General features: G+C 39.2%; 2 protein-coding genes across 3 annotated transcripts; one reads left to right on the top strand and one right to left on the bottom strand.

The window, feature by feature from the left end:
* Window positions 1-2,541: 2,541 nt before the first annotated feature.
* On the bottom strand, window positions 2,542-7,931 carry LOC110050725 (NADH dehydrogenase [ubiquinone] 1 alpha subcomplex assembly factor 3-like). Its single transcript, XM_020756642.2, has 5 exons — window positions 7,761-7,931; window positions 7,352-7,556; window positions 5,636-5,702; window positions 4,125-4,225; window positions 2,542-3,601 (listed from the first exon to the last, which is right to left on the bottom strand). The coding sequence occupies exons 1-5, from the start codon at window positions 7,811-7,813 to the stop codon at window positions 3,509-3,511; spliced, it is 519 nt and encodes a 172-aa protein (XP_020612301.2). The 5' UTR covers window positions 7,814-7,931; the 3' UTR covers window positions 2,542-3,508.
* A 116-nt stretch (window positions 7,932-8,047) lies between these two features.
* On the top strand, window positions 8,048-23,145 carry LOC110050720 (laminin subunit beta-2-like). Of its 2 annotated transcripts, XM_020756635.2 has the most exons (15): window positions 8,048-8,173; window positions 8,715-9,668; window positions 9,832-9,999; window positions 10,700-10,873; window positions 11,977-12,186; window positions 12,935-13,603; window positions 14,467-14,613; window positions 14,998-15,240; window positions 15,829-15,995; window positions 16,850-17,234; window positions 17,894-18,115; window positions 18,837-19,001; window positions 19,470-20,248; window positions 20,582-21,064; window positions 21,761-23,145. In XM_020756635.2, exons 2-14 carry the CDS (start codon window positions 8,792-8,794, stop codon window positions 20,798-20,800), a joined length of 4,425 nt encoding a protein of 1,474 aa, XP_020612294.2. In that variant the 5' UTR covers window positions 8,048-8,173; window positions 8,715-8,791; the 3' UTR covers window positions 20,801-21,064; window positions 21,761-23,145. The 2 variants fall into 2 exon arrangements, with proteins under 2 accessions (XP_020612294.2, XP_020612293.2); XM_020756634.2 differs by lacking the exon at window positions 8,048-8,173 and having other exon boundaries at window positions 8,458-9,668.
* Window positions 23,146-23,204: the final 59 nt, after the last annotated feature.

Genomic DNA, 23,204 nt, shown 5'->3' with positions numbered 1-23,204 from the left:
CATCCCGACTATTTTCTCGAAACAAAAGTCTAGCCATGAAAGAATTTTCCCTTTTTAAATACCAGAAAATTTTTGACTGAGCTCTGTCACAAAACTGTTCAATCCTACATGTACAGAAGAGGGCACGGTAACGAATCCTGCAATCTGATTGGTTCTTAGCGCGGTCCGGATTTTCTCTCTCGCTAACGCGCGCGCGATGTGTGTCTGGCAAAACAACTGCTAGTTACTGAGTTTGAAAAGAAATTTTAATTTGACAAAAAGGAACTACAGTATAAAATTTTGTTTACTCTCAAATGTGGCAAAGAGATAGATCCTACAGAAATTTATCCAGATGTTTATAATTTTGGTACTGACAAATTTGTAATTATATAAAATTTGAATTGTATAGGGTAAAGAGGAAGGGCAATTGAACCATCCCTTCCCACCTTAAGTTTATCTTTTAGGAAACAAAAAAAATTCGATATTGATCCTAATGTTTTTTGCTTACTCTTGGTACTCTCTAGGGGAATGAGGGCTAATATTTGAAGCAGTATCATAGAGCTATAATGCAGTGGCCATAGAGTCCTAAAGTGACGACGTCATAAAAAACATAGGCACGCAAGGCGTGCAAGAGTTATTTTTTTGGGTGAAGTGTTGGAGATAGGTGCATTCATGGAGCTGTTTACAGTAATGATTTGGTTAATTTGACAAGTTTTTTCGGTTACGATGTACAGCAAGAAAGAAACTGGGAATTTATGATGTACATGCGATGTTACATCGGTCATGGTAAGATAGCTAAATAGTAAGCCATAAAGTGTTTGACTGAACAAACTACGGTAATCTGACATGTCTCCAGATTAATGTAGATACCATCTTATTTTCTAACAGGCAATTTGATTCGTTCTTTGATACAACCCGCACTGTAATTGGTGTGACATGCGCACATGCATAACTCCCTCACTCACCGATCACAAGCCCTTCCAACCCCCAAGAATTTTTGCTCAAAAATACTCAAGTTAATTAAGAGACTTTTTCACATTTTATATGAGTCGTAAGTTTACCCTTTTTACACAACACAACACGACTTCACCAAAAATAGAAAGAAAGAGAAAAAACCTCTCTGACACGTTGAAAGTCTGATTTAATTAAATTGCACTTTAACTTGGGGCCACGCAGTCTTTAAAGAACATTTGAACAGGTTTCATACTTTTTGCCTTTAAAAATATCGGACTGAAATGAATGTCATCAAATAAAACTATTAAACTGCTACTGCAGAGATGTAAAAACTGTCCAGAAATGAAAGCTTCTTTTTTGTTTAATATCCTGGAAACAATAGCCGATAACTTGTCAGCTCTAATTGAATTTACTCCCATATAAAAAACAAGTGTTAAGTTACCATTTGTTACTAAAGATAGCAAACATCTCGTGGGAAAGAGTGGTGACGATTCGTCAGCTCTAATTGAATTTACTCCCTTGTGAAAAACAAGAGTGTCAAATTACATTTTGTAACTAAAAAATAAAAATATCTCGCTATATTTGCATGCAACAAGAACAAAACAATCGTTACCCGCACCTACTATTGTAAACGTTAGAACTGTTTCAAATCTAAATAGTGTAGTCTCCTCTAAAACATGTCCTAAGAACTAGAAGCAATGATTCGTGACCTCTAATTGAATTTACTCCTTGTGAAAAACAAAAGTATCAAGTTTGTAACTAAAAATGAAAACATCTCGTTTCATTTGCATACTACTAACTCACAAACTGTTTCAAACCTCAAGGCTCATCTCATTCAGAACTAAAATCCTCAGCCTAACCCACAGAAAATGTCGAAGTAAACCCAATACATGAATACTTCCTCCTCTTTTATAGAAGAATACATATGGCCGTTCTGAACTCTATTGGGATCAAATCTTCTCACATACCATTTACCTTTACAACAAGAAATTTGATTGGCTGTTTATAGTAGATCCAATCTGATTGGTGTGACATACAGACATCTCTCACTCACTCACTCATCCACTGACTCGTTCATAACATACCCGATGTGCCAACTAAGAGGTATTTTTTTACAAACAAAAAACTCAATAAAATTTTTGAAATTATGGGATATGATGTCATATTCTTATAGAGGATCCTAAAAGATGCCCTCATCCCAAAAATTAGCTCTGAATTGCAATTCCTGATAGAGATATAAGGGATCAACATTTGATAGCAACCCGTACAAACCCTTCAAAATTTGTTTCAGTTCCTTCAGTTTAGAACTGACTCAAAATTAGAGAGATTTATATGGGGCAGTACCAAATTTTCATCCTTTATATTTTGGCTGGGAATTACAATTGAGAGGTAATTTTTGGCAAAGACCCTTTTTTTAAGGACGCTCTATTTGAGAAGCGCCAAATCCCATAATTTCCCAAATTTATTTTTTTGTGATGTCACCCTTTAGGACTCTATAACCAAATGATTTGAGTCCCCAACTTGCAATCTGAATCCCATTGGGGACTCAGATTTTTCCTTTCTCCCATACTTGTGACCTGCCGAATATTTTAACTCTGCACAGCAACATCTTTGACAAGTGCATTTATTTAATGAACCAAGGATACACTAGTCTTTAAAACAATGATAGAGCTAAACTAAGATATTTTAGGTGGTTCTGTTACATACAGACTTGTCTTAAAACCACCTAAAAACTCAAATGATGATTTTACACAATAAAAAAAAAAAAAAAAACATGCACAAAAGCAATAGTAGTGATGCTGCATAGTAGCTTGGATTGTCACAACTCTCTGTCACGCCTTTGTCCCTCAGAATTCCACATGAAAGTGGTGAGGGTGCACAGGCTGATTTTTGTACTTTCATGGGTTAAAATTTGTGGCTAGATACTGTGCATGGTGCTCAAATCTAAGATCCGTATAGTTAATCTGGTTCTTTAGAACCTACCTATCTAACTTTATAATCAGAACCACTTAACCTCTTGTAATTGCTGGACTGCTGCAACTACACTAAGCCTGTAGCAAAAAAGTTCAGCCACCATTGTCATGATATGAAGATAACTTTTCAGCAATTGTTTAAAATACCACAATGCACATGAATTGTCTTAACATTCCCAACTGTCTTTACAGGGCTTTGCTTAGTGATTCTGCATGAAGGAGCTAGCCAGGACTGAACAAAATTCAGTTCTCTCTGGTACAAAGCTTTCCAATAGGAAAAGCACTACAATTTTGAAGAGCTTCTTCCAGTACAGACAATTACTTTTAGTTCATTCTCATAGTATTGAATGACAATGTCTTGTTATGTACTGGTCTATGACAAGCCTTTACCTCCTTTCTATTGTCCAAGAAATTGCGTTATTAAATAAGTCTCCTGTTTTACCATTGAAGATAAAGAGATTTCAAATAACTGAAATGAGTGAGTTGTCAAAAGTTCCCTTCGTGTTATTGCCATCTTTCAGTGCCTACATGATATTTAGGAGCTCTCTCAGCTGTAGTTCACTGCACAATCAACATCTCTTCTTACTGTCGCAGATTGGCAGTCAGTCTTCCTCTACTGTCCGTGGTGGTATAAAAGCACCCCCGACCAACCTTGCTTCTTCAAGAAGAAAGTTGAATGTAGCAGTTGCATTTGCCTAGAAAATAACATCATTTAGATAGAATTTTACATAGCTTAAAAGAAGATACAGTCACGGTTATATGCACATACACAGTTGTAAAGAAGCCAGGGGAAAAAAACTTCAGGTCAGCCTGACTCAGGCTTTATGGGGATTTTTGATGATCAGGTGAGATATAGTGAAGAGCCTCAAGTGTTATCTCGACTAAAATTGCTAGCTATGAAATAGTATGACTCTGGCAAAAATTAAGTGAAATACGTTTCTCTTTTGTTATTCTTAAGAGTGTTGTCTGAAATATTTCGTTGAGTCTAAGACATGTCTCTTTGAGTAAAAATATCAGTGACATGTAAAAATGTTCAGTGGCACTATTTAAGAAATAGAAAACATGTACCGTGTTTCTATTGACTTATAAAAACATAAGTGGAAGTTTGGGAGAATGACAAATACTGTGGGAACACAAGCCGACAGGCAAGTATTTCCTCAGATTTTTCAAGTTCTCTCAAATTTCCATGAGTGGGTGGAGTTGAACAACAAAACTTACTGTATCCTGAACTTCCAAGAGAATGTTATGCTTCTTCAAATAGCTGCGAATTTCAGGGTCTAAACGTAATATCTTCTCTCCTGTCCCCACGACCACAATTTCTAAACAAATATCAATGAAAAGTTAAGATGTAATGATTACACCGTTATAGCTAGCTACAGTGAAGATTTTGAGAAAATGCACATGGGCCACTGACAATACACCTGGAGCACACTTTCCAAAGATTTTGGCTTCACTAACTTTGAAAGTTAATGTTAAATAATGTTCTCACAAACTAAACCAAATGAAATCACATGCCTCAAGGGGGGAGGGGGTGTTAAGCTATTTGCACCTCGCAATCTCTTTCTTCCTTGAGTACCCCCACCCCTTGGATGACACCATTAACGCAAGAAAACTAATCCCTTGGAAGTGAGGATATCAACAACATTTGAAGAGCAACCCTTAAAACATACAAGACATGGCAAAATTGTCCAGTGCTGAAAATTTGTATTGGACTAATCTAATGACCAGTAATATTATCATTAGTCATCAGATTAACTTGATGAATGCACTGACCATCAAAGATGTGGTCTGCACTCTAACATTTAATTAGATCCTTGAATCTGACTGGTTCTGTTATCATTGACATTTCTCTTAAACCACAATCACATGCACACTTGGTCTCCTTTTCTCTATGAATGATATGCCAACTCATCTTGCTCACCACCTTACTAACTAATATATAGATTTAGCCAAGCCTAAAGGGGAGCTCCTGATTGCAATAACTGACAATAAAGGAAAAAGAGGATTAATTTTTATTGGATCAGAAACTCAAAAAAAATGATCAATTGTGAGCATGTAATTGTTTAGCATGTGGTCTTGCTATTTTTTCCAGCTAAATTTTAACAAACTATACCCAACAAGCCTAACCAAGATTGTAGAAATTACGTATGCAATATATCAGGGACTTTCCAAGAGACAATTGTACAAGGGATATGTCAGAAGAAAAGTCAACAGCGCGCCAGGGATTAATTTGCCCTGAAATTTTGCCTTTGCGAGTACTCCTTCCTTCTTCCCCAGAGAAATAATGTGACTTGAGCCCGCGATCCAATCGGTAAACCAGTAATTGTTCAGTGGTCAACTTTAAAAAACACAAAACCTCGAAGAGCTCTAAACCTGAGCCCACGATATAGTCACATGATACTAGTCAGTGGATAGCTTGTTGTGACAGCTGTCAATTGACAATAGTGTGGATGCCCAAAATCAAAGATGTAGCTATGGCAATGGTGCTACTCTCTTAGTTGTCAAGGTAGTGGTGTACAGATGTACGGACATATGTACATATGGACAGTCACATGACAACCAAAATTTTTCAGGTCGATAGGTTACCAAATTTTCTAAGGTATAGGGCTTTGCTCGCGTGCCTTCGGTGCGCAGGAGCTCCGCTATCAACTGATAATAAAAACTTACACTTATAGTAATAGACCATGGAAAAATGTGGTTAATGTGTGATATCTATGAAAATGGCATACCTATAGGAGGTTCCATTATTGTGAAAAGAGCCAGACTCTCTGTAGTTATATCTTCAGGTTTTACGACCTTTAAAATGTAATATATTAAGTAAAAATAAAAATCCTTCACTTCAAGTTTTACTACTGAGCATATTGATCACACTTTATTCCTGGAAAAAGAAAACCTTACCACAACCTTAGTACATGCACTGACAGTAATCTATTGGTTTTATTCTTAAAATTTTTATCAGTTTTGTAATGACTTTAAAATCCTGTCGTGCACCTATTTTACTATTATTTATTACTAGAGATGAAAATCACTATGTTTGCCAGTTTTTAACAGTATCAAAGAAATCATAAAAAATTGAGAGTTTATATGATTTTGGAGCAAACTGAGAACCAACAGCAAACTCAACCCACGTATGGCACCGGGCCAGACTCAAACCCGGGCAATATTGGTGGGAGGCGAGCCCTCTCACCACTGCACCATCCCTGCTGCCCACAAAAAACAGCTTTCAAAATATATCACCAATGCATGCCTAGGTTAAGACACTTCAGATGGCTCCATAGGGTAATCACTCAGTTTAAATGATTACCCTATGGAGCCATCAAAAGAGTCTTAACCAAGGCATGTGGCCAAGAAAGCACAAAGCTGGCTCATTAAAAAGCCCAGCTGGCTTTTCTAGCTTTTGCACCTCCAAAGATAACCCAAGTCTTTGTTTTTGAGTGAAATTCTAGACGAATTTAAGTTCTCTTTCAGCAGGGGAAATTAGCTGGCAACCAATGCTCATGATCAGTGACATCCCTATTACCCTAAGACACAATGATACCAGTCAGGCTGTTCAACCTAGACCTGTTGATCTGGAGTCCAGTGCCCCAGGAGGGGGACTCCCATATAAAAAGAACAGGGATACTTATCGGAAATGATAAAAAGAACCTCTAAGAGGCACCAGGATCCTGTTTTGAGGGTGTGGCTTGAAATGTTTTTTCACTCCTAAGGCCAAGTTCAGACGCCACACTCCACATGAGCCGAGTTGAATGCAAATGAGAAAAATCCTTTGTTCTCCCCCATTAGCATTTGATTCGGCTCATGTGAAGTACGGCGTTTGAACTGGGCATAGGAGGTACCAATTCTAAAACAACAAACTATCTCCTGTCAAATTTTTTTCGACTCAATGCTTTAAAAGGTACCGCAAAAGTTCGTGCTGTGGACCTTTTGAGGCTGAACACCCTAAGAGTTACCAAAAGCCCCTTTTTAATCCCTAAAAGGTATGATGAGCACTTCAGTCCTTTTTACATGGGAGTCCTTCCCCCCCTTTCACCCTGGGCCAGTACACCAACCACCATGTTTTTTTACGATAACTACAGAAATTTATGCATGCTCATTGGCTAATTTTCATTGTCAATATGCACACTGACACACAAATTCATAATTTATGCAATGCATCAAAGAGTGAGAGAGGACAATTTAACAATTAGTTACCGTAAAAAACAAATTGATGTCAGTTTATCATGCGTCTGTCCTGTTATTGACAATGAATTTTGCCATAACATTGTCAAAGTAGTCTGCAGATCCACTCGGCTATCACCTCGTGGATCCACAGCTACTTCGACAATGTTATGACAAAATTCATGATCAATATCAGGACACACGTATGAAAACCTGACATCAATTTGTTAAATTGTTCCTCCATTCAAATGTGAAGCACAAATCCTGCATTAACACTAGTAACTTACCCGCCAGTGGTAAAATGCTGAAGGAAGAACTGCTACAGAACCGAACACTTTGATACCCTTGAGATGAAAACCGCGAGTGCTGTATGATGTAACAAACGGCGGAGTGTTCAAAATACCATGATTGTCTTTGACATCTGTTATAAAAGTCACTGTTGTCTTTATTGGTTCTTTTTCTATACTGTGCTGTTCATATCGTCTTGGGATTCTGTTAACAATTAAGTCATATTTAAGTTAGTTTAGATTTATGTAACTTACAGCATATTCAAAGTGCAAGTTGGTAGGTATTGGAGGTTACTAAGGTTGTATAGAAGGCGACGTTATCATCAGGAACAGGCAAAGTTAAATAAATAATATATGAATTATTTTGCATGATATTCTACGAAGATAACTCAGTAGTATTAATACTCACAAGCAGATTGGTCTTCTTAAAAGATGTCTTGAACACCGAAGAACGTTCGCCATTTTGAAAATTGATGGTAAAATGGCAAGCGGTAACTTATTAGTTCATGTAAAACCACCTGAAGTACTACGTTACTTATCACTTGTCAAAAATGGCGGAAAATTCGATCATGATTCCTGGTATGTCCATCGAATCTTCAACTAAAAGGGCAATCCCTCTGGAGTTATTTAAAACGACAAATAACCAATTATTTGTTGATGAAGTAGTCTTTTTCATTAGTAACGGGAAGGTCAAAGTGGAAATTTCATCGCGGTTTCTTTGCTGTGCGCGCGCGGTCAGTTGCAACTGGCTGGATTTCAAGTACCTGCAAAACACTGCAAAATGTTGACCACAGCGTCAAGCCCACACACACATCAATGCAGGTAAAGTGATTGCACATGTCAAAACACCTTCTAGTAACTATTAATTTGAATGACGTTGACTGCATTTTAGTTGCTGACATGCAACTTTATTAACTTTTACACTTTGCAGTGCAACCATTTTGACTTGACTTGCACTTGCTGACATGCCTTTCTCTTAGTTTTTAAGTCTCGTAGATTCGGGCCACAAATATGTCAAAATAGTGTCTACCTCATATTTAATTAATTTTGGGCATGAATTATGAATAATGTGTTTAAATTAGCATATTCATATTTGGAGAATTCCCTTTAAGCAGTATATCAGATTATTGCTTACCACCACTAATTCGAGGCTGCACTACTTCAATCAGCACTTGAATCAGTAGGCTTTCCCCACATGTAAACTTTAAACGTCTGCTGGAGATGACAGTCAAACTCTTTCTGAAATAAGCTGTGATGTTTTTGTTTGGATTCTCGAGCAATGCTTCTTTCAAGATGAAAATTTACAGGCCAGTGGTTTTACTGTTTATTCAGTTTCTCTTGTATTCACTCAATGTGTCAATAGATGCTGCTGATTGTAGCTTCAATGGGTGCTATGATTCTCAGAGACGGCCTCATCCTTGCATTCCAAGCCCAGTCAACATGGCATATAAGAGGAATATTTCAGCAACAAATACCTGTGGGAGACCTGCCAGTGGGTTCTGTGAACTTGGGCCTGGGGAACAATGCTTTGAATGTGAGGCAAACAGCACTACCAAAAGACACCCACCAGAGTATATGGTTGACAACAAGGAATTTAATAATCCATATTCCTCTCAAACAGGAACTTGGTGGCAGTCTCAAACATGGTGGGATACAAACAACCTAGGCCTTTCAAGTCGGTTTAATCCTTTAAAGGTGAACATAACATTGTCTTTTGGCAGAACCTTCCACATAAGTGGTGGTATCACTTTGAGATTTTACAATGAAAGACCACAGGCCTTGTTCCTGGAGAAGTCTAAAAACTTTGGAAAAACATGGAGTGTTTTGCAATATTTTGCTTTCAAGTGCCCCGATTCTTTCAACATGCCTGGAGTAGCAGCTGTCCTCACAAACCATCCATTTAATGTGACCTGCACTGAGGATTATAGTGGGCAATACCCTCCAAGGTATGGCAAGGTGGAGTACAGGTTTGATGCACGGTATGAACCAGGTTGTGGTTACTTTGATCAAGACATGCAGAACTTCATGCTTGCAACAAATGTACGAATCAGGCTTGTGTACCCACCCACAGATGGGCTTGAAAATATATTTGAGAATGAGGGCACTCTCAACAAATACTATTACGCCATCTCAGATATTGTGATTACAGGACGGTGCAACTGTAATGGCCATGCTAAATATTGCACTGGACCAGTCATGGAAGAAACATGTGAGTGTGAGCACGATACTATGGGAGATGATTGTGAAATGTGCAAGCCACTATTCAATAATCATCCATGGATGCCAGCTAATGCCAGCCATGCAAATGAATGTCAAGGTAGTATCTCAGTAAATAAATTTCTTCCTTTTTTTTAGTAATCATAAAATTATGGAAAATACCTAGATTCATTATGTAGCTTCAAACTGTTTTCATTGTAGTTGTGAATGATTTTTTTTCTGGCTTAGACTTGTTTGACTGTGTTTGTTTTGATGTGGTATAGAATGCCAGTGCAATAACCATGGATTGTCCTGTGAGTACAACAATACTCTGGGTCATGGCATTTGTACTAGTTGTCAACACAATACTGAAGGGCAACACTGCGAGAAGTGCTTACCAAAGTACTACAGAAATATGGATGTATCAATAGAGGATCTCAATGCTTGCATTGGTAAGAGTGCTGGTTTATTAATTGGTAGACAAAACGTTTTGAAAATCTCAAAAATTATGAGATCCAATTAATGTATATTTTATTCCTTCTTTGCATTATTTAATCCAGTACAGGTGTAAACTTTTTGGGTAGGCGTAATATTTATTTTTTTCCAGGGGGAGCACTTCACTGAAGGTGCTTATCATTGAAGAGATTTTGTACTTGCTTTGAACAATGTTTGTATATTATTTTGGAAGGGATGTTGTGTGTTCAAAATTTAGGTGCATGCAAGCATCACTCAAAATATAATATAACACATGAAGTACAAATGAAGTTCTACAGTGACTGTCTTATTAATGAACATTGCAAGTCAAGGAACATGCTCCAACAGCATAAAATACAAAACAAGCACTACAATAGACGGTTTTTATTGATAAGAAGAAGTGGTGGCTAAATCTAAATCTAAATTTAAGCCATGGGCTTATAAATATTAGGGTTGGGAGGCTTATTATCAGAAGCATTTTTGTATCTGAGAATAAGTGCTAACTTTCAGTAGGGCTCATAATTATATTTTTTTGGGGGGGGGGGGGGGAGAAAGGAAGTGCTTACTCTTGGAATTTTATGTTATGTTCTTTTTTTGTTACTTCCTATGACATGCACTTTAATATCTAAGTCCATTTTAAGGCTTTTTAAATCTATACCTGAACATTTTTCTTTGCAGCTTGTGACTGTTTCCCAGAGGGTATTACAAATGACGGGACATGTCTGCAGGAAGCTACACCCACAAAGCAGCTTGGGCAGTGCCAGTGTAAGAACAACGTGTTTGGACGGCAGTGTGATCAGTGTATTCCAGGTTACTGGGGATACAGAGGAAATCCACCTGGAGAATGCAGAGGTTAGCTATCCTTTTTAACTGCAGCCTACTCTTGATAAACCAGGTTTTTGATGCTGCCATCTTGGATTGTAATTGGATGCTACTCCCTCAGCAAATTTTCCTTCGTCCCAACCCTCCACCAAATCCAAGATGGTGGTCTAATACAAAAATGTGCACTCGCACACCCTAAATATGCCTGCACTTGCAGGCTATTTTAACTGTTTTCCACAGGATATTGGGAAATTTAGGTTTGTTTCAAAAACTCAGTCATAGAATTTTGGAGTACTGAAATATGTTGCTAGGGTTCTCATAACATTTTACCTAGTCTGACACATAGTAGTTCTACTTACAGTTCAAGAAAACTTGTCACAATTTGTCTTCTTGTAAATGATATTTACTGATAACCACATGCAGGAGTTTCATTAAGCGCCGAGTACCGGGCAAATTGACCGGCTGTGAGGACAATTTTGCCTGGCTAATTTAACCATGTAGCAGAAAGTTTTTCTTACAAAGAACTTCAGTTTAAATATTTTTGCCCATCTGTGAAAACCAGTTGCCCTCCTGCTGGAAACATTAATGAAACCCCTGCATATGCATTTGCTGTTCCATCCAAAAAGTACATTTCTGTGAATAATGAGCTCACACAATGGCAGCTACTCTTTTAAAAAACTGCTAATCCTGTACACTGGAAGATCTTTTCCAGCAGGGAGATGTTGTGTTGTGTCATGTTTCTTGATCAACCTTCACAAGCAAACATGTCTCATGAATCATTATTAACAATAATTATTCCAGGAGGGCACATTGGGTACAAGATGATAGATAACCAACAAGGTGCAAAGTGCCAAGTTGGTTATAATCATCTCATATCCAACAAGCGCAAGTGGAATATTGTTTTATTAAAAATGCCCCGAAAACAAAGAAAACTATAATAATATGCAAATAAGAAACGCCCCAAAAATTATGCATATACTTACTATATTTGTAGAGCATGGTATAGTATAAATATTACTGCTCACATACCATGATGGCTAAGCCAATGAAAACTATTCAATTGCATACTGGATATCTATATTTGCTAATATCATTGGTACTAGAGTGAGAATACTGTCAACCTTCTCTATTAGCCTGTGGGTGCAATACTCTTGGTACAGTTAACAACACCATACAGTGTGACCAGTACACAGGAGACTGTCCATGCAAGGGGAGTGTCCAAGGCACATACTGTGTGGAGTGCAAAGATGGCTTTTACTTTTTTCCAATTACGGAGAATGCAGATTGTTTGCGGTGTCCCTGTGATTTAGGTGGGGCTTTCCCTCAGTGTGACAAAGTGTCAGGTGAGCACAATGTATATTACTAGTGGTGTATAATGTAATAGTGTAGAAGGCATAGGTTCGAGCCATGGCTGGGAACATTGTGTTGTGCTCTTGGACAAGATCCTTTACTCTCACAGCACCTCTCTCTACCCAGGTGTATAAATGGGCACTAATAAATTTAATGTTTGCAGGGGGGGGGGGGGGGAGGGCACAAGGGGTATAACCCTCTCAGCACCCTGATGCAAATCGATCTTATTCGTTATGAACCACATCCCTTATCTTTGAGACCTTTCAAATTCTTTTTTCCAACAGCTTCATTGATTTTTACAGCTGCGAAGTTGTTTCATCAAGAACAAAGCAAAAAGCTTTGCATTCATAATGGCAGTTATTTTGAAACTTTGAATTTACTTCATGTAAATAGTTGCAAAATGTTTACATTTTGTGGTCTCTTACATGAAACAAAACAAAAAGAGCAAACTCTCGAGAGTGTGCAATACGGACTGGAAATCATCTTAAAACCACAGTGCTATGGCTGTATTTCAGTTGATGTGAACTGTTGCCCAAATGTCACTGCATAAGTGATGTGATTTCTTCACATCTTCAGAACTCTGAATAACTAGAAGCATTTAGAAATTAATTGGAAAGATTAGGGCAGTTTATGAAGACAACTGTTCAGAATTTTGGTGAAAAATGTCTGTATCACCCTTTTAAACTTTAACCACTCTTGGAAAACATAGCACAATGAGCTTTTTTTATTGTCCTGTTTTAGGAACTTGTTTCTGTCGTCCTGGACTTGAAGGGAGCCAGTGTGAAAGATCTCAGCGAGAGCACTTTTATCCAGCATTGGACTTTGTCAAGTTTGAAGTGGAAGACATGGATGGCACCTTCACAACCTTGACTCCCTCTGAGGGCCAAGGAATAGACTTCACTGGCCATGGCTATGCCACCCTCCATCCAGGGCAGTATGCTCACATCAGTGATGCTGAAGTCTTTGCCAGCCATCAGTTCCATGTTATTATACGTTATAGCATTTCAAGGACTTGCACATTTGGTTTTGGTGCAAAGCTTGTTTTGAGTCTCAGAAGCACCATTTCGAATGACAGTGTGGAATTTGAGGTCTTCGCAGATGAGCTACAACAAGGTTCAAGACAGGCATGGAGGTCACCTCAAACTGTAGCACTGCTGTCAGGTGAAAAGTACAACATCTCACTGATCTACAACAGCACTGATGGTGGTGATTACTGTCCTATTCTTGTTGATGCAGTGGTCTTGATTCCTGATGTCAGTGCAACTAGGGTGTACACTGAGTCAGGAAGAGACATTCAAGATCAGCTGCAGAGCTGTGAACAGGCAGCTCTGTCTCTTGCAGAACAGGAGCCAGCTTATTGTGATAAACTGGTGTTTTCTGCTAGTACAGAGATATACAATGGTACTTTGGGTAAGTACCCAATTACTATTCCCCTTTACCCCCTAAAAAGTTAGACACTTGTAAACACCTACTGGTGTATATGGAGTTTGCATTGCAGTATCCACTACACCAGCATGTCTTATGAGAACCTCTTCTCATTTCTTTATTGATGTATTTAGGGTATGTCTTGTGAAAGAAGCTCTATTGACCCACCCAAGGAAACCTGTGCGGCTAGTAAATTTTTTCGCCTGAAATAAGAGGCCTCACCCATCCATTAAGAAGAAAGGACAAATTTTTTGAATTTTAATTGTACATTAATATAGAATTTTAGAATATTAAACTTTAATTAATATAACATTATAATTAAGGTGTTTCTTAGGACAACATATACTCTTTTATTTCCTTCCATTGTTTGCCGATATTTCAATTTTAATTTTTTAAGAGAATCTTATAATACTATTAATAAAATTTTTAGGTAGAGTTAACAGGGTGTCCCCAATTAGCCCACATGGGCTAAATACATTGACACTTAAATAAAGTTCTTACTTACTTTTACCCTTTCTAAAAGTTTGATGATGTTTGCATTTCAACAATGTTGACTCAGTATGATTTCTGAGAAAATATACTTTGTTATTTGCTACTTCCATTTGTAGGGAAGAGAGTCTGCATGTTAAAAGAATAATAAATACTGCATTCTTTTTGCATAGGTTCTAGCTGATTTGGCTAAAAATTAAATCCTCCCCTTTGTTTCACGACATCCTCTCTATTATGCCTTTCCTCAAAGTGACTTGAAAGGCAAGAAGCCTAGTGGTATTCAAAAGTAGGTTTATAGCAATCGATAGTACATATTTTTGTTAAGATAATCCTATACAATTTCTTTTTTGTTTGTACAGCATGTGGCTGTGATCCCACTGGTAGTGTGATAGGTTCACAATGTGAAGCTTATGGAGGCCAGTGTGACTGTCAGCCTGGTGTGGTGGGTCGTACATGTGACTCATGTGATAATGGATTTTATGGATTCTCTTCTGCTGGGTGTCAGCGTAAGAAGATTGCTAAGTTAACTCTCTTAGTTCCTAGCTCTCCTCTGAGAATAATACCATTTGCTAGGTTAACACAGTAGATAAATTTTACAGTTGCAGTTAACTTGTGCCACATGTATATACAAGCATTCAAAATGACGCAAAAAGTTTGGCCTGAGCTTTTCAAAAGTTATACTGAAGTTTATTGTGAACATTTCTTGTTCTTGTTTGTTCTCTTTCTACTTTTAATTAGTAAACTGTAATGCCAACGCCCAAGATTTCCTTTAGTATTTTGTACTTCACAGTGACTTTGTTATTACATCCTGGCATATCGCCATTCAAGGCCAATATATAAAACTGGAACACAACAGACATACTTACTGCAAAATTCTAAATGTCTTTCAGCTTGTCAGTGTTCAAGTGCTGGATCTTTGCATACTGCTTGCCATTTAACAACAGGGGAATGTTTCTGTAAAGATAACGTTAAAGGCCATAACTGCGACAGCTGTAAAGATGGCACATATAATTTGGACGCTGCCAATCAACAAGGATGTCTGCACTGTTTTGGCTACGGTCGAGCACTCACTTGTACATCCGCAGAAGGATTTGTTGCATCAGCCATTACAAGCCATTTTGTCAACAAAACAGGTTAGTATCTTTTCCCTGTACAGTTCTCTAACTGTGATAAGGTACAGTTTGTTTTATTACCGTTTTTAGAGTGCTTTCTACTCTCTATTAACTAACATAAAACCAAAACTAAAGACATCATTGGTCATTCACAATGAAGCTCACATTGTACAATTTATAAAACGGCAATCACAGCAATTATGGCGACATCACAATGGTGTGTGCTGTACATTGCATGTGACTCTTTCTGTTGCAATGATTGTAGGAGAATATTGCTCAGAATGACAAACACTGAATTTTGAATTTAAGTACTTATATTTGTGCCTTTTATTTATGTGACGAATCTATGCAAAATCAAAACTAATTCCCACCATTTTTTCGAGTTTTCATTGGTCATATTGTTTACGTTATCTGCGATTGGCAGCTATTATTACTTTCGTTTTGGTTTCACGGCCCTGATATAAAGAAGTGAGTTATACATACATACATAATCTTTATTTCAACACAGTTAAAAATTCGTCAGCTAAAACTACAACTACATTCATTTCCTAATATCTAATATGATAAAAACAATTAAATAAAAAAGCTGCTCTGCTCTTGTCGTTACAGTGTTTGAGTGGATAGTTGTGGACAGAGCAGGTGACGGTTTTCCATTTGCCAACTCCTCGTATAATGGCCTGGTTGTCACTTCAACTGTCACAGTAGTGTACATCACAGCGCCACCATTGTTCTTGGGCACACAATTTAGATCTTACGGCCAGCGACTTCATGTCAAAGTAAGTGCATGGAGAATACCCAGCAGAATGCATCAAGGGTAGAAATTGAGGGTTATCAAACTCGATGGCTGTTGGGGAACTAAGACAGATGCAGTCATACCTAGTATAGTGCTCCGGGAGCAAATAGCCTAATATACCAATCAGAGGTTATAAAGCAAAAAGCTGTGACCAGTGGCGAAGCCGGATCAAATCACGACTTGTTTTTCCTGTCGTCCCTGATAAAGAATGTAAGTCAAATCACGTGATTATTTCGGTTTATCGCCTGACTGGCCAAATCACAGTATCGCCGTTCTGATTAGGTAGTTTATGCGCTACGGAAGGTTCATGAAACAAATACTCGAAAAAATCCCATAGTTCAGTAATACAGTCGAACCTCCACTAACGGCCACTTTTTTTCGTCCCGGGGGACGGTCCATACATTCACTTTTATTTTAACCTCTCTACAATGGCCACTTAACCACAACGGCAACGACCACTAAAGCACGTCGTCCTGAACTACCAAAATGATCTCTCCACAACGGCCAGATAATAAACGACTGACGAATGGTGTTTACCAAACCCCGTGTTATATTGTAAGGGTCGCGAAACTTGATCCGCATCGCATGTCGTTGGTCTCTCTCTGTTTGGTTTCTGTTTTATTGATATATTTTGATTGTGTTGGGTATTTCTATGCTACAGTCAGCATTTTTTAAATATAAAAATGTTGTACCCCCGAAAAAATAGGTGTTATATTACAGCCCTTCCTCCCCATAACGGCTACCTTTCATCTGTTCCCAAGGTGGCCGTTGTAGAGAGGTTTGACTGTATATGAATGTGAAAACTAAAACGCGCTGTTTTTAATTTGCTACTTACAGATGGATATAAGAGATCCGAATTCTGTGCAAAACCCATCTCCGGCTGATGGTGATGTCATCCTCGTGAGTGGAGCCAGTGAAGTGGCGCTGAACTTTATACCCTCCCCTTCTCCCAACGTCACGTCATATCACGTGATACTGGATGAAACGCAGGTGATTGGTGAGTCAGTTTCATCGCTGGAGTTCCAGTCCATTCTGGCCGATCTTACATCACTCAAGGTACGTGCCACGTACTACGCACCCGGGACTGTTACATTTAAGGAGATCAACTTAGAGACAGCTGTGGATGAGCAAGGTGCACCTGATGGAAAGAGTGTTCGGTTTGTAGAGAACGCAACGTGTCACATGAACTACACAGGGCTGTCATGTGAACTGTGCGCGCAAGGTAATCACCAGTTTTTATTCTCATTGATACCTAGTGTTTATCTAATATAGCATTCCTCATGGTTACCCAACCTCGTCCCAAGGGCGTTCTTCCCTTTAAAGCCGTGGGGGACGAAGTTGATGGTTACCATCTGAAAAAAAATTACGTATTCTTACTGTATCTACACAAACCGTCGAGACCCAGACAATGCTTTACTGTACATTTTTTACTGTACATTTTGGGTCTGCCGCATACATGTAAGCAACTTTGACAAACCAGTGAGACCCGCCGGTTCTTATGTGAAGACGACCTGTGTAGACTTAGTCCAGTAAAATACGAGAGGGAAAACGTAGCATACTCCCTGCTTTTTGGTTCATTTATACTTTTGTCCAGTATTCGTTTTCTCACCGTAAAGGTCAATTTGTCATTTGTTTGGTTGTTTCTTTGCTTCTTAAAACTGCACTATAGTTCTTTGCTCTGGATATCATTCCAATTACAACGCCCCTAATCCAGACTCGTACCCAGTCGCTATTGTTTCGACCTTCCCATGACACCCTGCGCGCCTTAATCCCTCCTAGTTTCCAATCTTCTCTCCCGCAAAAAGCATAAATGGCGACTGGGTACGGGTCTGCCCTAATGTATTGTTGTGTTAAAAACTGTTTTCTGTTCTGATTTTTCAGGATACACGCGCGAGGTGAATGGCAGTGGACCATTTGGACGCTGTGTTCTGTGTTCCTGTAACAACAGAAGTACAGAGTGTGATGGAGAGACTGGTGCATGTACCAACTGCCAAGTGGGTACTTATGGGGATCGCTGTCATCTGTGTACAAACAATGTGCAGGGGCCTGAGTGCACTCGATGTAAACCTGGCTACTGGGGGCTGTCAGAGAATGGCTGTCAAGGTAGGTGTGAAGAGTAATGCCCCTTAATGCATCTCGGGATTGAGGCATCAATTTATTATCTTGTTTTCAAGGTAGGACTCCCGCCTCCATTCTAAGAACGGACTAAGTTGACGGATTTCGTCAAAGGAATTGCTTAGCAACCTGACCCGTCCTGGGGAAAACCATTGTCGCAATTTGTTTACGAGCACCGCTTACAGGTAACAGAATCCACTTTGGGAGATTCTTGCTCAAGTTCATGTTTATTGTAATTCAAGTTCTAAAACAATTTATTCAGGAGTAACAACGGTCGGGAAAGAGGACTTAAAGGAGCAAAATAAAAGCTAGAAATCACATTTCTTATGTAGATAACTACCGAAAATTCTGGAATTCCTAAGATTTGCAGAAAACAGGATGAAAAAAAGAATGTTTGCTACCAAAAGTGGTGAAAACAGCCAAAAGACGTGGTCATTTTTCGAAATCAACGGGCTGTTACTCCCAAAAAAAGAATGCCAGCTGCCATGTTGCAACAGCACTGCGCACATGCAATTTTTCTTGTTTTGTCGTTTTCCTTGCCGTTCCCGGAAACCTAACCTAATCTTTCGTTTAACACGGTGGTTAGCAATGCGAAAGAATTAGTTAGGTTTCTGCCAACTTTATAGAAAATGACAATTCTTTCCTTCTCAATTTATTGTTTTGTGTCACGAAGATTTTTAAACTGCTATGTTGTTATCTATTTTGTTAGCTTGTGACTGTCACCCAGTGGGAACCGCACTTGGTAATGTTACCATGTGTGACCAAGTGACGGGCCAGTGTGTGTGTAACACAACAGCTAGAATTGGGGGCATGCGCTGCGACAGGTGCACAGAAAACAGCTGGAATACTTCCGCTAGCCTGTTCAGTTGTACAGGTAAATGTGACGCTTCTTCTATAAGTTGGTTTTATAAAGTCGTTTAAACCTTATATATATTAAACTGCCTGTCAAATTACATAGCTTTCCTAGCGTCGTCATGTATTTTAGTACCAAATTAAATTTAGAATTTACTTAGTTACATTATCAACTTGTTAATAAAGGTAAATTAAATTTTAACCACCGTAGCGAATTTTGAAAAAGCTGACGTTTCGAGCGATAGCCCTAAGTAGGAGTCGACGAGTTAGTATTACCTAGTACTACTTGAGGGAATAGATTTTCTCTAGTTATCGTTTCGTTTTTATTCTCATGACCTGCACACTAAACTGTAAGTAAGAAGAAGTAGAAGCTGATCCTCTAGGAAATCGATATTTAAGAAGGAAATAGATTATCAATCAAGGAGTCAAATAATTGACAATGAGCTACTTGCACATCATGTTGACTTCATTTTGGCATTATTCACTGTAGAGTGCTCTTCCTGCTACTCCTCCATCCAAGAGGATATGGATTTACTTCGCGCCCAGATCTCAAGCGTACAGGTTCTTCTCATGGCCCTTATGAACCATCCCGCCATGCTTCACAATCACACCTTTGTCGAACGCCTGCGTCAGCTTGTTACAGAGTTCAGCGCACTCGACCCTCAGATCACCATGGCCATGGAAGTAGAAAGCAATTCAACATCTCAGTGGCTGCGAATTGATGCAGCTTTCCTCGATCTGAATACAGGGCTAAACGACACGGAAACAACTGCAGTGAATGAGACACTTCATTACACATCCATTGTAGACGCCAACAAGAAAGCAATCGAAAGGATCGTGACGCAGATTCGTGACGTCATCAGGGAGGCATTCCGCTTACTGGACACTCCTATGAGACTGGAACTAGAGCAAGACGAAGTGCTGTCCAAATCCCTGTCGCGTGTAGCAGAGCAGTTGGTAAATCTTACGGACAGTGTGATACACCATGAAAATCGCACTCTTGCAGCTAATGAGACCATACATGCACTTGTTGAGTACGCGGTGGAGACAGCGGAAAATGCCGCTGAAAAGGCGCGAGAAGCCAACGACACACAGGATCAAGTTGCTACTCTGTTGGAGCCGCTGTATGAAAACGCTTCAAGGGTAAATATGCTTGGAGAACAAACGGTCGCATTGGTGCTTGGCCAACTATCGAGTGCAAGCAGAGCGTACAATGACAGCTTAGCGATGTTGGAGGAGGCCAGTCAGCCAAACCCTGACAGGAGCAGTGTAAGTGTAGTCAGTACTGTATTGCTTATCAAGGTAGATTAAGGCTATGTTCACACTTGGTGACCGAGCACTAGTGCCTGGGCACTGGCACAAAGTAGTGTTCAGACTTGCCTGGGCACCAAGTGAACATAACAATACAAACCCCCGCAGTTTTACAATTGAACGGCACAGGGTTCGAATATTTAGCCTTCAAGCTCGATCCTAGCAGCTTCTGGTTTCTATATTTAAGATAGCAAAGACTAACGCCTGAGAAGGCGCCATTTTGGGCTTCAACGTTAGGGATAACCCTGGAGCTGAGATTGACATGAATATACTATTATTATATAAACAAAGGTGTTAGAAGACTTGACAAGGAAATCAACTGATGCAAAGACTCTGGCAGCACATTACCTCAATCAAACCAGTGACTTGTATCAATCCAGCGCGTCTGTGATAGTTCAGGTCAACACGGCCATTGAACGATCGGTTCATTTGGGTGAGGCGGTACATGATGTTGTCTCCAACGGTACACAACAACTGCAGGAATCCCAAACTACACTAACCACTGCCTAGATGGCTGTGGAAAGAGCAAGCCGCGTGCACGGAGATGCGCAAAAAATGCTGGAGGCTGCAAGCAATTTTGAAACAGAATCTCATCGGGCCCAGACTTCTGGAAACAATTCTCTGCGGACCGTGGCGTCTGCTCGGAACAACGCGCATCGGATTATAACGAATGTTTCGGCAGTAAATGAATCATCAGCACACTCGCTGTCCTTGGTTATGGAGGCTTTGCGTCTTGGAATCATGGTGAAAAATCTTTCCGTCTCCGAGAAGCAGGTATGGATCCTGTAAATGTGTTTATTTGTAATTGCGTGGCCAATTTTGCCTAAACAGAAGAGACCCACCTGTATAAGAGACCCAGGGGGTATAATTTGTTCTCGGATGAATTGATGATAGCATACGGTATTCTGGTGACTGCTTTGTTACCGCATGTTCCTTGAGGTCTTGCGTTGAAGCCATCTGAAGTGGTAAGGACGGGAGTCGTACCTTCTTTATTCGTTGATTCGAGCTGACATTCCACAGAAGACTCTTTGTCTTTACGCGGAGGCCCTGCCCAGGCGATCAGGTTGGATTATTCGTCGGTGCACTTCTTGGTATGACATTCTAAAGACCCCGATGGTTGCCTTTTGCCTCTTTTTCACGTGACTTGGAGGAAAAATGCGAGAAAAAATTGTTTTAATAAAAAGGCTTTTCGTGTGATAGGTTTTGACACAAAACCATAAACTGACTCGGTTTCTCACTGATTTGGTGCTTTACGAATTTTGATTCAGACCTTGTTAGTTGGGTAAAACTGCAAAGAATCAGTAAACAATTTATTCTTTAAATTTAGCCGTAGAATACTTCGGTTTTCTCTTCTCAACCAATCCTAAAGATGTTGTTTAGCTAGCCCACTCACTGATTATATGCTTCTTGGAACCTTACTTTTTTTTCCTGGATCTATGTCTACCAATGTTTACTTTATGGCTTACAAAGGTCGTGGAGAAGGCCCTCCGTCGTGCCCACGACTTGAGGAACGAGACTGCTGCGAATACCATGGTGGGAAACAATACTATGGAAAACTTCATGGCCAGAGAAATAGAACCAGTGCAGAAGCTCTGCCAAAATCTCTCCACCATGGCTTCTAATATGTCGAACAGCAGCGAAGCACTTCTTGGGAGAGCCGCCCATGCAAACAACACTGTCCAGCGGCTGATTACTTTGACCAGGCGCCTGATGAACGAAAGTTCTGATTTGCCACGAGTCAATGTGGACAGTCTGCCCACTCTCAGGGGAGAGGTGAGTTCAGCAAGACAACAATTTGACGGACTGCAGCTGGAGCCGCAGCTAGTGGAGTTACGAGGAGAGCTTCATCTGCAGAAGATGAAGGTGGCATTGTATAAAGAGCGGATTCGCCAGCTTCGGTCTGATATTTCGAAATATAGGGACTTGCTGAGGTCGATACCTTCCGTATCGCCTTGCTAAGAGCCTAGAAATTGCTGAAATACTCGCCGTGTATGGGTATAAGATTTTAAACGTTTAGCATTCTGTTGGAAGAATGATATGTATAATAGGATTGAAATTCAAAGGCTATTAACTTTAACGCAACATTTATGATCTAACTAGGAATCTAACGCCATTGCTAAACAGAGCACGGCTTGGGGTTTTGCAACTATAAAGAAAACAAAACTACTGTAATTTAAAAATATTACCCATTATTACACCAACGGGAATTTTGCAGCTCTAAAGAAAACAAATTACCATTTAAAGGAGGTAACCAATATTGTAACCAAAAATTGTAGCTGTAAGGAAAATTATCAATCCGTTTAAAGATTGAAGAGTGTTCCAGGGCAGAGTTTAGTACAGGAAAGTTAGAGTTAGAGTTATAGTTACTAGAATACTACAGATTTGTGATTTTTTTGAGCTCAAGTGGCTTCGGAAACTAACGTATTCGTAACCATGTAAGCAGAAAAAGTAGACTGCAATAAATTGTACCTAATCAAGGTAGTAATTGGAGTAACTGATTTACTCCTGCTTGGCAATACTGGTGTTTCTGATTTTTCTTGTGAGGTTTGTTCGCAACACTGCTTGCCTAATTAGCTATTTACATAAATTTCGAATTTCAAGCCTGTGGGCTTTCTTTTGATGGTTCGAGCAAAGCTGGAGCAGTGATTGACTTAAAAAAGTTCTACTGAAGTTTAAGAACGAGTAATTTATTTTGCATTGTCATAGTTTCATCTGGTTCTTTTTGTTGTTGTTTCTTAATTGTCATTATTATTAAGTTTATGTAATCTATTAAAGTGGATTTTTACTTCTAAGACTTTGTAAGTTTGCTGCTAAAATGTACAGTGAATAAAAAGCACTGAAAAATGTACCAGTAATTATTCTTTTGCTGTTTTTTTGAGTTTTTTGTTTTGTTTCTTTTTGACTTTAGTGACCT

The sequence above is a fragment of the Orbicella faveolata genome, unplaced genomic scaffold (genome assembly GCF_042242905.1).
Source record: "Orbicella faveolata isolate gen_17 unplaced genomic scaffold, um_ofav_v1 contig_36, whole genome shotgun sequence".
Lineage (NCBI taxonomy): Eukaryota > Metazoa > Cnidaria > Anthozoa > Scleractinia > Merulinidae > Orbicella > Orbicella faveolata.
Note: the sequence above shows the minus strand (reverse complement) of the source record. Positions and strands in the feature narration are given on the sequence as shown.